General features: G+C 52.2%; 1 protein-coding gene across 1 annotated transcript; it reads left to right on the top strand.

Annotated features, from left to right (window-relative positions):
* The first annotated feature begins 3,588 nt into the window (after window positions 1-3,588).
* Window positions 3,589-9,479, top strand: LOC128270981 (histidine decarboxylase-like). The gene is made up of 9 exons (XM_053008411.1): window positions 3,589-3,616; window positions 4,226-4,512; window positions 4,580-4,981; window positions 6,309-6,629; window positions 6,695-7,133; window positions 7,363-7,508; window positions 7,581-7,746; window positions 8,103-8,132; window positions 8,203-9,479. Exons 1-9 carry the CDS (start codon window positions 3,589-3,591, stop codon window positions 9,294-9,296), a joined length of 2,913 nt encoding a protein of 970 aa, XP_052864371.1. The 3' UTR covers window positions 9,297-9,479.
* Window positions 9,480-16,173: the final 6,694 nt, after the last annotated feature.

The raw sequence follows: 16,173 nt of genomic DNA, 5'->3' as shown, positions 1-16,173 counted from the left end.
CGGCTCGACGGTGGATGACGCGCACACCGGGCCCCGGGTTCAACGAACGTACTCACGCGCGATCGATCGACGCGGTCAAGAACGGCCCCCCTCCCCGGTGGGGTTCGATTGTTTACACGCCGCTTTCGGGAACTCAGGCCGCGGAACTCACGAATCCGATCGCGGACCGCGATCGCAGGTGAGCGAGAATTTCACAACCCGATGACACTTGTCGTCCGGACTTGGCTGACGACCACGGCGCGTAACATCGGCATGCGTCAGACGGGGGAATGCGCGAATCCGCGCCAACGGGGGGTCGGAACTCACCGTCCGGCGGTGAGAGGTCCGCGGCCTGCTGCGGTCCTCGCGGGCTTTTTGGGGCCACAGCCGTGGCGCGAGCGCGTGCGGTTTATTATGAAATCTGAACCACCCCGCCGGGTGACCGTAACGCGGCGGCACCGGCACCGCCCGGAAGGTCACTCAACTCCACTGCCGGCGTGCGGGGCGTGTGTGTGACCGCGGGCGCCGAGGCCGAGCGTAAACGAGAGCGAAAGTGAAAAGCCAAGAAAATTATAGTTTTCCTTACGATACGCCTTTGGGGTCTCACTTGCGGCTTGCGGCTTGCGGCTTGCGGCCGGCAGCAGACAGGACCTCACGGGGTCGCGAGGGGGGAAAGCTTGCGTGCCACGCTATGCTAATTGAAGGATATTGCCCCCGAATACGTTCGGACGCAGGAAGTGGGATCATAAAAGGACACCGGTGAGTGACCAACCCACCCGCGAGGGTCCTTCCGAAGCAAAGCGGTGCCGATTAGGAACCAACGAAAGGGAAAAAAATGCGACAATCCTCCGGCGGTTGAATGAACGCAAATGTAGGTCTTTGGCCGAAAAGCGAGCGTTTGGGTCCTTTTGCTGGGGTGAAACGCACCGGCTCCCGGGGGTGTTTGGCCCGGTTTTGGTCCGGTATCGATTACAGAGCGTGCTCCCTGCGTCCAGCGGAATTTAGGGTTGGCATTTTGGGGGGTTTGTGGTTTGGTTTTGGAAGACGGTTTGGTGTTTGGCTAACAAGCCGGGCGCTATGATTAATGCGTGGCACTCGGCTCGGTGACCCGCGCTGACAGGCGATGGTTATCGGCCAAAGGACCAACTTATTATTAGCACCGAAGGGTTGTGACACAGATTCGAAGGGAAGCGTGTAATAGATTCGTAGCCGGCCGGTAGGCAAAAGTTTGTTTAATTTACAATTCCCGATCCCTGATCGCTAATGCTGAACCCCTTTCTGGAGTCCTTAGAACAGGGGAACGCTGAGCGCCGGCCGAAATGGGCCGGTTTTAATTGGGCCGGACATAATCCCGTCGAGAAAGAGTTTAACGATCCAATAAAAGACGAACTGGGTTGAAGGCACCCGCAAGTGCAGTGTGCGGGTGTCGCGAATGCATCGCACAGGACGAATAAGGCACCGATCCGACTGCAACACGCATGCCCGCGGCGGGGCCCATTCAAACACGGTGCCGGTTTCTTCTTGTTTTTTTTTATCCCGCCGTTCGGCAGCCTCACCGAAGATAGCCGGACAACTGTTGATTGTTGGACAGACTGCAGGGCCAAGGCCCCAGGGAGCAAGGATGCTGAAGCAAGAAGCGTCGGCGATTTGCGTTGTTCTTGCGTTTCGGGTTGGCGCGGACTCTGGCTGGGAGCGGCTATAAAAGAGGGCGCGCTGATAAGACGGTTATCATTCTGGGCCGTCCGTTTGCCTGTGCAGCAATCGAGTGTCAGCAACAGCGCCAAAGGAGACAAAGGTAGTTGGCAGCATCCGTGCCACAAGGACACCAGTCAATCCATTTTGCGGTTTTCCATTTAAAAGTGTGTTGTGCCGTGTTTGGAAAATTCAATTTAATGCTAAGTGATCGAAGCGAAGTACTGATAAAAGTTTTGAATACGAAAAGAAACAAAGGATTTCTGTTGGCCCCAAGTTTCGTCTTTAAATAGAGTGCAGTGGATGGTGAAATGGTCTCGCTGGAACAGTTATAAATATGAAGCAACTATTAGAAATTGGTTGTGGTGCATTACTTTTACATGTTTTGTTTGTTTTACACTTTCCAAATTGCTTACGATTCCTGTTGGGCTGGCACTCTGCATTCGTGAAGGTCCATCCGTTTTTAATTAATCAATTCGTAAATTATTTAGTTAGTATAGTAGAAGTTTTCTATGGTGCGATTTGCGTCAAATATGCATCGTTTTGTTGGAAAATCTGTTGCCCTTAAAAGGGGTTTCATATTGCCTCTCTTGTCGTGGTCGTTATTGGCGAAAAACTCGAGCAATCCATTTGCACAATCCTTTCTTCATCTCAATTAGTTATCACTAAGGAAGTGATAATCGCTTGGTGCTAGGTCCGGACTATACGACGAATGCGTTGAAGTTTCCCAACCAAGCTCCCGGAGTTGGTCACTGCTGCTGCATCTTTAACATCAAAAATAACTGAACTAGGTCGACGAAATCAACATTGCACGTCATTAGCTGTTACAGTCATTAGTTGTAAATCACAAACGAATGGAACAAACAAAAAACGCAAAAGTACTTTTTTTAAGTTTGAAGTGTCTGCTTTAAAACGAGCATAAACTTGAACCTTTATGATCGATATTTCACGAGATATCGATCACTAAAGACATGTACCGAGAAAATAATGGATGCCTTTTTCCACAAACCAATACTACTATACTTTTCTTGCTCGTGTGTGACCCACTGCCTATCAACAGTGATCTGGCCACTCGTTCGTTATTGTCGAAATACATTCTTCACGTTTTGAAGCCATCATTATTAAATGTTGTAGTTTCTGTCGAAGAACCTAGCAACGTTCCTCAATTCAAATGAGGTTCTTCGTTTGAAGCGTGTCAAAAGACAGCGCGAAGGGCTGCAATCTGGGCCGGTCGGTGTGGCTGTCAACTCGGGTCTCGGGTCGAAGGGAAGAAAATATTCTTACCGTCCGCGACGCGAAGGAAGCCCAACCAATTCACTGCTGCCATCCATGCGTTCAGCCCGCTCCACATGAAATCCACCTAGAGCACCCGTGCGGCTCCCCATTATCCCCACGGGTCCACACGGGTGTACCTCGTTTTGTGTCCCCATGGTGCAGTTTTAAGAACAGCAACAGCGGAGCTGAAAAAAAAACCCGCTAGTAGTTGACCGACGCCTGTAACGATTGGGTTCGGTTTTCGGGTATCAGTTCCAGCTAACATTCCTTCTCGCGGCTTCCAGCTTGTTGCTAGGCCAGACCGTTTTCCTCTCTACTCTGTAGCGTAGCGAATCCGGTGGTGCTGGTGCTCGAGTGTGTAAGCCCATTTGCTGTCGCCGATTACCCGTTGGAACACAGTTTTCCAAGCAGCAGTTAGTTTGTTTTGCACCCAAACGCCAAACATTCGATTGGTTGCGCCAAAGTTTTCCTTCGAGTCAGCCCGGCCGATTAGGCGACACAAGTGAACAAGTGGGCAGTCGAGCAGCGCATTGGCAGCAAAGAGCGGTAGTGTTGGATTCGATTGCAGCTTTGAAGGTGCCCCTCAGTAGAAAGCAAATTTACCGGACAGCGTTTGGACAGCAATATCCTACGGCATTAGCGATGAACGTCGATGAGTACCGCAGGCGAGGTGAGTGCTGGAGAAAAATCGGACAATTAATTGTGTAATTAGAAGGGACACGGATCGCCATTGCGGCGCTAATGCGACGGGAAATGGGCAACACCTGACACCCCTTTTAGCCTTATTGTCCGCGTGTCCCCTCTGGAGGAGTTTGTTGCGTAACCACACGTACCCGAAAGTCGTACTTAATTCGAGCAGAAAATCCCTATTTCTGACTATTTGAGTTGTTTCGAGCAATTTCCAAGCTAAAAACCTCAGTAAAAGACAAACTATCCCAACGCAACCATTCAGAATCCCCAGTCGTAGGACACGGGTCTCAGAATTTGAAAATTTGGAATCTGGTGTAAGCCTCCCATTGCTCCTAACGTCGGCACGTCGAAACACGTCGAAGCCCCGGTCGCTAAAGCGATAAACGGCAATCGGCCATTTGCGTAGGATAAGCTTAAGCCGTGTCAAATCAAACATCGACACTGAATCAATTTAGAATCCTTTGTCGCCATCCGTCGGGTCGGTCGGTCGGGTTCCGGTCGGGTTGGGTAAATTTATAGCTCCCAGTAATGAAGTCGTTTACGTGCCCGGGGCACGGGGTCCCGTGGTCCCGTGGTCCCGGGGTTGCAGGGAAGGAGATGGTCGACTACATCGCGGACTATCTGGAGAATATCCGGGAGCGGCGCGTTTTTCCGAACGTCCAGCCGGGCTACATGCGAACGCTGGTGCCGGAATCGGCCCCGGTCGAGGGTGAGCCGTGGCCTTGCATCTTCGACGACATCGAGCGGGTCCTTATGCCGGGCGTGACGCACTGGCAGAGCCCCCGGATGCACGCGTACTTTCCGGCGCAGAACTCGTACCCGTCGCTGCTCGGCGACATGCTGGCCGACGGGATCAATTGCCTCGGGTTTACTTGGGTAAGTGCGCGGGAATGGCGAGGCCCAATTGCGCCTACTGACGGGGCTTCCGTTTCCCTTGTCGCAGGCTTCGTCGCCGGCCTGCACCGAGCTGGAGATCATCGTGATGAACTGGCTGGGCAAGATGATCGGGCTGCCGGACGACTTCCTGCACCTGACACCGAACAGCAAGGGAGGCGGCGTGATCCAGACGACGGCCAGCGAGGCGACGCTCGTGTCGCTGCTGGCCGGCCGCACCCAGGCGATCCAGCGCTTCCACGACCACACGCCCGGCCTGAACGATGCCGAAATCAACGCCAAGCTCGTGGCGTACACGTCGGACAATGCGCACTCCAGCGTCGAGAAGGCGGCCCTAATCGGATTAGTGCGGATGCGGTTCATCGAGCCGGACGAGCGGCTCAGCCTCCGCGGTGCCCCGTTGCAGGAGGCCATCGAAGAGGACATCCAGCAGGGCCTGATACCGTTCTGGGTAAGTGTCCCGCTCGAAAGTGTGTGCCAAGGCCATCTCGAGAGCGAGAGCGAGGGAGCAAAAGAACCGCCGGAGTAATGGAGCAATCTGCTTAGGAAGTTTTTGCTATCCCGTGCGTCCTCTGGGATCTCATTAGCCACTAGTTGACAGTTCAGACGTCACAAGCAGTGCCTGTTGCTGCTGCCGAGTGCTCCAGAAGTTGGCAATTTTCTAATCTCTTACAGCGTTCTTCGAGGGTCATGTGTTTCAATGGCCAGTGAAGTAAGGGACCTTTGTTAGGGTTCTTTCCGACAGTCGATTGTCTAGAGGGAAGGACTTTTTAACTATTTATTTAGGATTTTTAAATAATTCTTGCGGTTTTACAATAGGCATTACTCGCTAAATGTGACAAATTGAAATGAAATATGTGTTTGACAGCTTCTGGCATTACGCATCTAACGCAGTATAGGATTTTCTTCGGTTAAAGTGTAAACAACACCTCTTTTAAGCCGTCGTGTTCGTTTGTGGTGTTTTTTGCGGAGAGTTGCTTATTGCTTATTTATTACTTTAATGAAGAAAAGTGCTACCGAAAGTCACCCCTTTTTTATTTTTATGATAAAGAACCTGATTCTTGTACCGAATCGTCAATAGTGATGGAAAGTGGATTTATTACAAAAATCCTAAACGCAAAAAGCCCTGTAAAACATAATGAAATTATGCGTTTGAAGCAATCTTTGGCCATAAAACGACCCGAATGGGATAAAAGACATGAAAAACTGAATTTTCAACAAGACAACGCTCAACCACACATCGCAAAACCGGTCAAAACCTCAATTGAAAATGTCGGATGGGAACAGTTACTCCACCCGACGTATATTCCCCAGATATTACTCCTTCGGACTGTCACCTATTGCGTTGCATAGGTACGATTTGACAGCACAGCTGTTCACTTCTTATGAAAGTATTGAAAAATGAATCTCTGATTGGATCGCTCCTAAAGAGGAGAATTTCTATCGACACGGAATCGAGGAACTACCTAAAAGATGGCAGAAAGTAGTAGCTAACGACGGACAATACTTTCATTAAAATAGTCATATGATTTGTTTTCGTAGTTAGGCCACAATTGAAGTCCTAATAGGTTTCTTATAAATTCAGCACACAAACGTCAGCCTTCGAATGTGTTAGTCGTAGAAGGCGCCGAAGTGGAGCTTGGACAAGAACACGTCTTTCTCCCCTTTAAGGTTACTACGATTGAGAAAAACCTCTCCATAAATCGTAACAATTCTTTTCGCTTCTGAAGTTTTGGGGCCAACATAATAACTGATGGATTTCGCCCCATTTGCGCCAGGTTTGTGCCACACTCGGCACGACGGGAGGGTGTGCGTTCGACAACCTCGATGAGATCGGTGACGTCTGCAAGGCGTACAACCTGTGGCTGCACATCGACGCCGCGTACGCCGGGAGCGCCTTCATCTGCCCGGAGTTCCGCGTGTGGCTGCAGGGCATCCAGAAGGCGGACTCGATCGCCTTCAACCCGTCCAAGTGGCTGCTGGTGCACTTCGACTGCACCGCCATGTGGCTCAAGAACAGTGGCGCCCTGCACCGCACCTTCAACGTGAACCCGCTCTACCTGCAGCACGAAAACTCCGGTCTCGCCATTGACTATATGGTACGTAGCGGGGGCCACCTCCTTCCGGGTTCGACACCTCACCTTCTGGCCTCCCGTTTTGGTAGCACTGGCAGATCGGGCTCAGCAAGCGCTTCCGGGCCGTAAAGCTGTGGTTCGTGCTACGTAGCTTCGGCATCAAGGGCCTTCAGCAGCACATCCGCGAGGGCGTCCGGCTGGCGCAGAAATTCGAGGCTCTCGTCCTGGCGGACCACCGCTTCGAGGTGCCGTTCGCGCGCTACCTCGGCATGGTCGTGTTCCGGCTGAAGGGCAGCAACGAGCTGACGGAGAAGCTGCTGAAGCGCATCAACCACCGGGGCAAGATACACGCGGTGCCTTCCTCGCTCCGCGGCCAGTACGTCATCCGGTTCACGGTCACTTCGACGCACACCACCAACGACGACATCCTGGGCGACTGGAAGGAGATCCGGTCGGTCACGTCCGACCTGCTGGACGAGCTGAACCTGCAGGTTCCGCGGACGGACCGCGAACGGGTGTCGCTCAAGGGTGAGTAGAAGGGAGGAGGTCATGCCGCCGGATTCGCACTGCATCGCAGGACCGCATCCTGCCACCGCTAGTGGGCTAGTTGGGTTTCCACCATCCCCGTTTTTGTTTCACTGTCGCACCCCGTAACACCACCATTATCATGCCATGCCATCCCCTAACCCAAACATCACGTCCCCGTCCCGTGTGAAGCGCACCACCACCACTCTCTCTGTTTCGCTCTCGTCCCTAGATACGCGCGCCCGAAACGAAACGTTCGGCTCGAGCCTGCTGCTGGCCAACACGCCGATGTCGCCCAAGATCGTGAACGGTTCGTTCGCGGCCATCTTCGACGCGGACGAGTTCCTGGCCAAACTGTACGCCGGGATCCGCATTTCGGTAAGTCAATCGGGGGGCGGGAGGGCGTGGTCACGAACCCGCTCTAATGCGCCGCTCCTCTGCACCAACCAGAACCAGGACTCGCCGGCCATGCGACGCCGCGTCCGGGGCATCCTGATGTCCGGCAAGCAGTTCTCGCTCGACTCGCGCATGGACCTGGTCGTGCAGGGCATCGCGCCGGGTGACGTGCGCCGCGGCACAGACCAAAAGCCCATCACCGAGGAAGAGGTCTCGGAAGGTACGACGGGGGGCAGGTAGCGTAGGCATTTGATTATCCTCTAGTGTACCCTAGCTGTTGTGGTTCTGGTGGTTCTGGTGGTTGTTGTTGTTGGCTAGTCCTGCTTGTCGTTGTTGGTCCCTAGACCACCCTTTCCCTCCTGCTAACCCCCCAAAAAGCCCCATCGCTTGCTGTGGCTGCGGTCGAAAGCTTCTCTTCGGGTGCTACGTCGCTTGCACGCAATGTTGCATCGCTTCGCTTTGTTGCACGGAACGCACGCAGCCAGCCGCGGAGCCAGAGCGCAGCCAGCTGTGATTTAATTTTCTTTTCTATCGTTACCGGATTTCGGACGTTCGGCGGTGTGTGTGTGTGTGCAGCTTGTGAGCAAATGGAACCGTTCGACCAAGGTAATGACCGGATACGACAGGATGTGTTCCGAGATCTTTCTCTTATTCAATTCCGTATTCTCCTTCGTAGACACCACCCGAGACGAAGACCGCAACCATCTCCAGACCAGACACCTGATACATCCGCTCCCGGTATGTCCTGGGTCCGCCGGGGAACCTCCGGCGGTTCCCCGGGGCCGCTCGCAAAGTGTGGACACCGGCACGCTTCGTGCCCGTGTTAATCCGTCCGCTTCCGGCATGCTCCGGACGTTCCTCCTCGGCGTCGACGACCCTTCGCAGACCGCCGTGGCCACCACCACCTTCGGGCAGACGTTCCCCCTCCGTTCACCACCGCCGCTCCCAGGGAAGCTGCCCCCTGTGTCCTGCGACTCGAATCTGGACAGCATCGACGAAAACGAACCGACCGCCAGCTTCCTGCTGCCACCGCCGCCGCCGCCACCAGCGAGGACCGTCAGCGCCCACCACCAGAAGCGCCGCTACTCGGACCACTGTTCGCCCCTCTTCTCGCTCACCGCCCCGAACGTGTACCCGGAGAAGCGCGCCTCGGAACCGGCGATCCGGTGCGCATTCTACAACCGCAGCTTCGACATGTTGTTCGCGGGACGCCGCGAGCCACCGCCCAAGCGTGTCCTCTCGCAGAACGATCTGCCGCGTGACACCCGCCGGCAGACGGCGGTCCTGCGACGGCAGATTTCCACGATCGCCGAGCTGAATGTGGTCGCAGCCGAGCCACCGGCTATTGCGCCCAAGTTCCGGTACTGCATCTCGGACGAGTCGGGCCACTGCATTGACTTCGATACGGTTGTGGCGCGCGGGAAGCCGGGGAAGTTGAGCCGGGCCGGGGGCCGGTACCGGGACAGCGATGAAGAGGATGATGAGGAGGACGACGAGGACGAAGAGGACGATGAGGCACTGCTGCGCGATGTGCTGCGGTTTGAGGAGAACTTTGTGGAAAAGTGCGAACAGATCTGTCCGACGCCACGGGCCGGCCTCTGCCTGGATACGATCGAGCAGCAGGTCCTGGACGAGCTGCGCAAGGTGTCCGGGGACGGGGGGCGAGGGGTGCCGATCGACGAGGAGCCTCCGGCGGCGGCGGCGGACGAGGTGATCTACGAAAATGTGCAGCTCTGCCGGAAGTGTGGCCACCAGAGGATCAAGTTATAATATCGAGCAAGGAGGAGGCCGCTAGCAGTGGTCGGAGTGCGCTATCGTATTCAATGCAAACGGTAACAGTGTGTTGGTGTGTGTGTGTGGCAACTGTAAAGCTTCTGATCAAAATAGCGACTTGATGTTTAAAATTAACTTACTCGAAATAGTGGCCAGGATGGTGCGTCGAGGCCTCGGAAGGAACGCAACGAAGGAAACTTCATCACAGTTTATGCTCCAAAACTGTAAAATATAATATCGCAAACGGAAACGGAAACTATGAAAATAACTAAATCAAACCAAATGCAACATAAAAGTGTTATAACGTGCCAAACAGCATAGCTAAATTAAAGATAATATCGGATCGAAATGTGAGGCATTCTGTGGGGATGTGGGGTCTTGCTCCTTAAGCAGTTGGACCCACCAAGCCCTAGCTAGGCTATTGATCGTCTATCGCAATTGTACGCTGAACGCAAATTTAAAACCAACATAAACCAAATCAATATCTGCTAATCAACTCCTTATCATACCCTGCATCAGTGTCGTAAAGCATAACGTTGGAAAAGGGTGAGCGCATCGTTGATGGTAATGACCATTTAGTGTTAGGTTTAGGAGCTTCGCATTTCACCGTAAAGCGCAGCGTATCTTTATTGCATCAAGAAACACTAGCACATATCGCGAGCCATTCGGCCAATGATTTACTTTTCCTTATCACATCTATTGCAAAGGTCCAAAGCAACTGTTTGTTAAACTTGTAACAAAACCCACACGCGTTACACGTCCATCAATCTGCTGTGCAATGTCAATAACCAAACCATACCGAAGCCGGCGGCGGCCAAAGCCTCGGCCTCGTTCCACAATAGAGAAAAGTGACACTTATAAATGTAACTATTAATGTTGTCTATTAGTACTCCGCCGTAAAAGCGCGTGCTCGTAAGTGTGAAAAATAATGTCTACAATAAAACAATCGCGACCGATGATTGGCCACGGAGACGGGCAGAACAACCAGAAGTAATTATCCAAAACAGGCGCAAAACATTGCCACTGGATGCATCCATCCTGCCGATGAAGGAAATGGTAAAACAGACCCGTCAATTGGCGGGCAAGAAATCTACATACCGAAAGGCCTCGGCGGTGGCGGCCCCGGAACGTCCGGGACGAACCAAATTAGGGCTCCTTGTGTTGCATGTTGTTTGTTTTTGCGCCATCCTTCCCCGACTCTGGGCAGACACGGGGCGCATTTAGAAGGCTTCCGAGCCGCGAAGGAGAGGGCCGGAAAAGTGCGGGAAAGAGAGCGGTGCGCCCGAGAGAGTCCGGGAAACAAAAATCAAAAACCGAAAGCATATGCACGGGCCCGGACCCGGGCAAAACAAAACAAACGGAGGAACGAAGGGCTGCGCCATCGCCACCTGCCTCCTAACATGCCACGCGAATCAGCGCGAAACAAAAAATACTTTCGCTTTCAAGTTCAGTTGGCAAACGTGTTTGCGGCTGCCGCTGCACTTGGCTGCAGCGTTGCACATGCAGCGGCCCAGCCCGGCCCGGCCCGAGAGCCCTTGCACTTGCACTCGCTGCACGACAGGCGAGACAGGGTTCACTGGCGACGTCGGCGGCGGTGGCGAGAGGCCAAACGCTGCGGGCGGCGGATGTTTTGGCGGTTGCCACGATCGACGGCGCGCGTTCGTTGACCGTTTGCCGTTTCGTGTTCGTGAAATGTTACCAGGAAGGTGTAAAAGTCGAACTACATTCCCGCATTCGAGCGCCCGTTTTTCGGTTTGGCTTTGCTTTGCTTCTGCTTTGTTAGCTACCAACGTCATGCCCGAGTCTAGGGTTTGTTGTCGTCGTCGTCGTCGTTGCGAATCACAAGCGTTATGTTCTGTAGTGGCGAAGGAAATGGTGAAGGAAAATGCGGAACTGAACCAGTAGCTATCAAGTAAATATACCAAAGAAATGCACACCAAGTCTCGTGTTGTTGCGGGTTTTCTTGTTGAATCGTTCTTCACTAATCGAACAATTAGCAATTGAAGTGTACGTTTGTTAAAAGTTTGTGGCCGAATACTTTCCTTTTTATAATGCACTAGCAGACCCTGGGGAACTTTGTTCCACCTCAGAGGCAATAAGAAAGCAGATTTTGGATTTTATCTAGTTCGTTTTTTGATTAGGATTAGGATAAATAAAAATATGTAGCATTGTAACGATTCTTTACTAGGGCTTTTTAGACTTTTTTAGGCTTTCGTTTTTTCTTCAGTTAAGCACCTTCTGACGCACTACAGTTTTTGTTTTATTATTAGGCCCAAGAACAATCAACGCAGATGGTCTTCATAATGTATTTCTATTGCGTTTTTCAACTTCAACAATCCTTTCCTGTTTTGGTCATCGTCATTACAAATTGCAAACATTATGCTACTATCTTATCCTTTTTATTTATTTATTTTCTTTTTTATTCTTTTTATTTATCTATTTATTTCTATATTTTATTAAAAAAAAAACACTTTGATATAGAGAAAGAAAAACTTAAAGGTAGCAACAAAGAGTTTACAATAAAGACAGACAGAAGAGCCTGGAATGGACATGGCAATATTGCAAAGTGGATCAAGACTAACGGAAGCTTAATGCCTTCTTATAACCCGCAAAGCTGGGGGCAAACGAACCTTTCTCTTGCAAGAAGAGGGCATCCATTTGACCAGTTAGAAGGTTCAACATGTAAAGGGCCCGGGATAGTAAGAGCCTGTAGGGCACTATACCTTACACTTTGGACAGTCTCTCGTTGGGAGCATTTTTAAAAGACCTTAAAGTCAGGTTTTATAAACTTACCAGCCAAACTACACATCATAATATATTGACGAATTTAAAACGATTACAATTTTATTTATACAATTGACGGATGGATGCCCTATTGGCTTCCGCGAGGTAAAAAAGAAGCATCTCCATTATGCGGTGCGGCGTAAAATGCATTGTAAATACCGTGAAAAAGCAACCGTTATCAAGCTGCTGCATTACAAGTGTCGGATAATTTAAGCATTGCCTAATATGTGCGCCCGAATACGCAACGCGTTATGGCATTTATAGAAACAGTGCACAATATTATGAAAACCGCTTTCCTTCGCGTGTTGCGCGCGCGCGCGAAATCGTCAGCTCGGCCCGGCTTCCGTTTGGTTTCCTTCCTTCGGTCGGTACGGTCGGAATCGGAATAACTAATGGCCAAGACGGATGGCTAAACGAATTCGCGCTTTTGCCGAGCGCAGGAACTAATGAGCTGAGCTGCCCGCGGTGGTTTTCCACCATAAAGATCCTTTGCCGACCGCCGACAACAACAAAGTGCAACAAACTCCTGCGCGCCGCACGCACGCACGCACGCTAGTAAACAGTAGCTGCGCGTAAACGGTAGCAGAGTGGCACCAGGTATGAGGAAAATACAACGTGAAACACGTTTCCGCTGGGTGGCGTTCCTGATTCCGGCAAGAAAATGACCGACCGCCCCGCGCGCCGAACGGGCCGCCACGCCTGCCCGCCAAATCCTTCCCGACCGGTTCCTATCCGGTCGGCGGTCGCAGTTTCTTCCGTTCAATCCGTGGCCGGGCTGACGGCAATTGCACAATCTGCACAGTTCACGCCTTGCGCGGGCCGCGAGACGAAATTGAAGCATCCGCGCACGTGTCGTCGTGTGGAAGTTATCAACTGTCCATCGAACTCTAATTAGGTGCATTAAATTAATAAAGAAACGAAGCGCACGAGAGCGGCGGCCCGATCTCGTAATGGGCTCCTCCGCGAGGCGAGCCGCGCGATGATAAACGGCGATGCGCAAGCATGCGCAGCACCGATGCACCGGTGCACCGATGCACCGGTGCACCGGTTTGCAGCGTCGGCCTCTGGGCGCTGTCTTGGCGCTGCAGTTCAACGTTCGGGAGCGATGATTGAATGTTTTGCGTGAAGCACGCCGCTGCCGCTGCTGCTGATGACTCGGCTGGTGGTGGTGGACCAGTGTAAACATTGGATTGCATGTTGCGATCGCGCAGCGGGCGTGTGCAGGTTGTGAAGTTGGACCCCCCTGGGTGTCGGGTACGGCTGGTTCCTCCGGAACAATGGAGCAATTGTGTTGTGCCGTCGGCAGATCCGTCTCTGTGACCGACGGTTCCTTTATTTTGGGCGGCTCCCATGTGTCCAGGTGAGATTAATTAGCGTCTTTCACCGAGTGTCACCGAGGGTCGGTGACAGGACGGTGGCTGGCCACGGTCTGAGTCATACGGCGTGCCAATCGGCGACTGAGGTTTTGGCTTCACTACCAAAACCTGTGACTTTATTTAATGACTTACCCAAATTCGTGTACCAGCTCTCAGGAAGAATTAAAATCTCGAGAAATAATAATCGTCAGAAATGGTGGAGGATCATCATTGATGGAATACTCCGTGGAAAGGACCACCCTTAGAGCGTGTGGCGTTCTAAAGGCGTGTGGCGTCGTTGAGCGTTCCTGTGACCTTTACTTCGAGAAGACGTTGAACCTCGGGAACAGTGACTCTCCAAGCGTAAACATTCCCTTTTGGGCGTTGCGTTGATAATTGGCACTAACTGCTTGACCGCTCAATGTGACACGAGACAGGATTGGCAAGCAAATTGGCAGGTCGATCGGCAGAAATTCGAAAGTCGAAGTTATTCACTGTTCACTCAAGTTAATGTTCTTCACGAGAGAGTTAGTTTTGATTTTATTTTAGCTTTTCTACATTTTAGTTGCAGTTTTAGACCCAATAGAGCATTCTTTATGCCCGTTAGGAGTCATACAGATTTTATGAGGAATACGCCATTTATGTGTGATCTTTCGATCTTATGAATCAGCTTTATGCCTTTAAACGCCGCTCGCCTTTTCTGGAGCATCAGCCTGATTGCTGTTAAGACCTATTTGTGTTCTAATAATTCACCTTCCGGCTTTTACGCTTTTTAATGACCCATTTGCTGCTCCACAAGCCGCCACAATTGGTGCCGATTGAAAGTACGGTCGCGATGAATTGAAAGCGGCTGATGCAAATTGTTTACAATCGCCCGGAGCCGGCCAGTTGTTACGAGAAAGTGTATCCTGCTACGCGAGCTACGTAGCAATTTCGGTAACCGACCTTATGCTGCAACCTTCAACGCCTAGAACATGGACACGTTGGGTGCGATCATCATTAAGTCCGGGCGGGTTGCTGATCCGGCCGATCGTGGTCAGCTCGTGGAGCAGCAGAAGAAGCAGCAACCTTGCGTCGATGGCTGATCGATAAATTTGTTGATCGACGCATTTACGGCGTACGCAGAGCCACTGGCTCACTCTTCAGAATTTGGAGAAACTGCGGCTCGATTCCGTGCGGGTCCCGTTGGCTATCCAGCCTCAAAAAATAACCTTCAATTTGTCCCAAGCGGGTGGGGCCGGAAGACCGGAAGGAGGAACGGCAAGGCGCCACGGTGTGACTTACCAATTACTGGCCCCCCCGGTCCGATTGTGTAACACCTTCCCTCTCGCGGTGGATGTCTGTGCGCGAAAGCGAAAGTTCGTATCACCGTGCCGAAAGCTCTTGAGCCGCGTCGATTGCGTGTTGTCATCCGCGTGCGTGCATGTGTGTGTGTGTGTGTGGGCCGAAGGAGGAACCAAACTGTTAAGGAGGCAAACGCGCGAGAGATGCACCGTTATCGAACGGTGCCGATGCCCAGGATATCGGATAACATTTCGAGCTGCTCGTGTTACGTTCGCGGGGGGCCATTTTTTTGTCGATCGTAACCTTAGCACAATGCTGTCAAGGAATGTTACAGTGCTGTCTGCGTTGTCAAGGCAACCGGGCCCGCCGATCAGGCAGAGGCACAGAGGTATGTAAAAACGTTCAAAACGTCACAGATGTCACAGACTGACAGCTCTTCCTGTTGTTATTTGTCCGTCGACCAAATTGGCTTTCCTTTGCGTGCGGACTCCATTCTGCGGCCCGTCTTTCGGTCTGGCGTCGCCGATAATCGCCTAAATTGCGGTGCGATAAGATAATTTCCGGTACATTCAGCCAGCAACCATCGAGCCGGTCACGTAACGGCATCGGGACGGTCCCGTGTTCGGCCCGATATACTCGCTCCGCTCATCCTAGACGGTTGAAGTCGCTGTTGTTCATCAACGTGAAGCTGACCGAATCGGGGAGAGAAAGAGAGAGAGAGCCGGGTAATCGGATGGCCCCGAGCGATGACCTATCGGGTGGGCCGTGAACCGAACCGAGGACGTCCACCGATGGAGCCGGGGGTTGCCCGGGCTATGGGTTGTTAATCGAAAAGCAACAATCGGCGGGCAGCTGGCCACTCTGACGGCTCCTCCGACGGACTGATCTTGGGCCTCTGCGAGCTGTCAGACGCCGTCGAGATCCAGAAATCGGAAACCGGCACTCGGTGGCGGCGTCAGGTGGCAGGCGAGTCGAATGCCAGGCCTCAGTGGGGTGGCCACTTCGTCGGCCGGTAATTAATAGTCCATCCACCTAGAAATTGAAGCGATCGAATGGGGTGTAGGTTTTATTAAATAATTCCAGTCCGTTTTTGTGGAGGGTTACGCAAGGTCGTTTAAGCCATCGCTATTTCGTGGCCCATCGCAAGGAAATTGATTTTACATAATTGATACTAAGAGTGTTAACGAATGACCCGTAAACACCAACGTCTAAGACCTGCTTTGTGTGTGGACTTGACAGCCTAGTCATCAATTCGTCAGATTTTAGTTCCTTTCGTAGGGCCAGGGCCCCCTTTAAGGAACATATGCGCGGCTCCCACTAGGAAGTGGGCGCCTGAACAACGGTTTGCCAGACCACCACCCGACCGACCGACAGCCACTTTGGACGAGTTTCGAATCGATCTCCAACCATTGACACGCCGCCCAAGGAAACGATTACCGCCCTCATTAAGT

The sequence above is a fragment of the Anopheles cruzii genome, chromosome 3 (assembly GCF_943734635.1).
Source record: "Anopheles cruzii chromosome 3, idAnoCruzAS_RS32_06, whole genome shotgun sequence".
In the NCBI taxonomy this organism is placed as follows: Eukaryota; Metazoa; Arthropoda; class Insecta; order Diptera; family Culicidae; genus Anopheles; species Anopheles cruzii.
The sequence above is the reverse complement of the archived record's forward strand: the minus strand, read 5'-3'. Positions and strand labels throughout refer to the sequence as shown.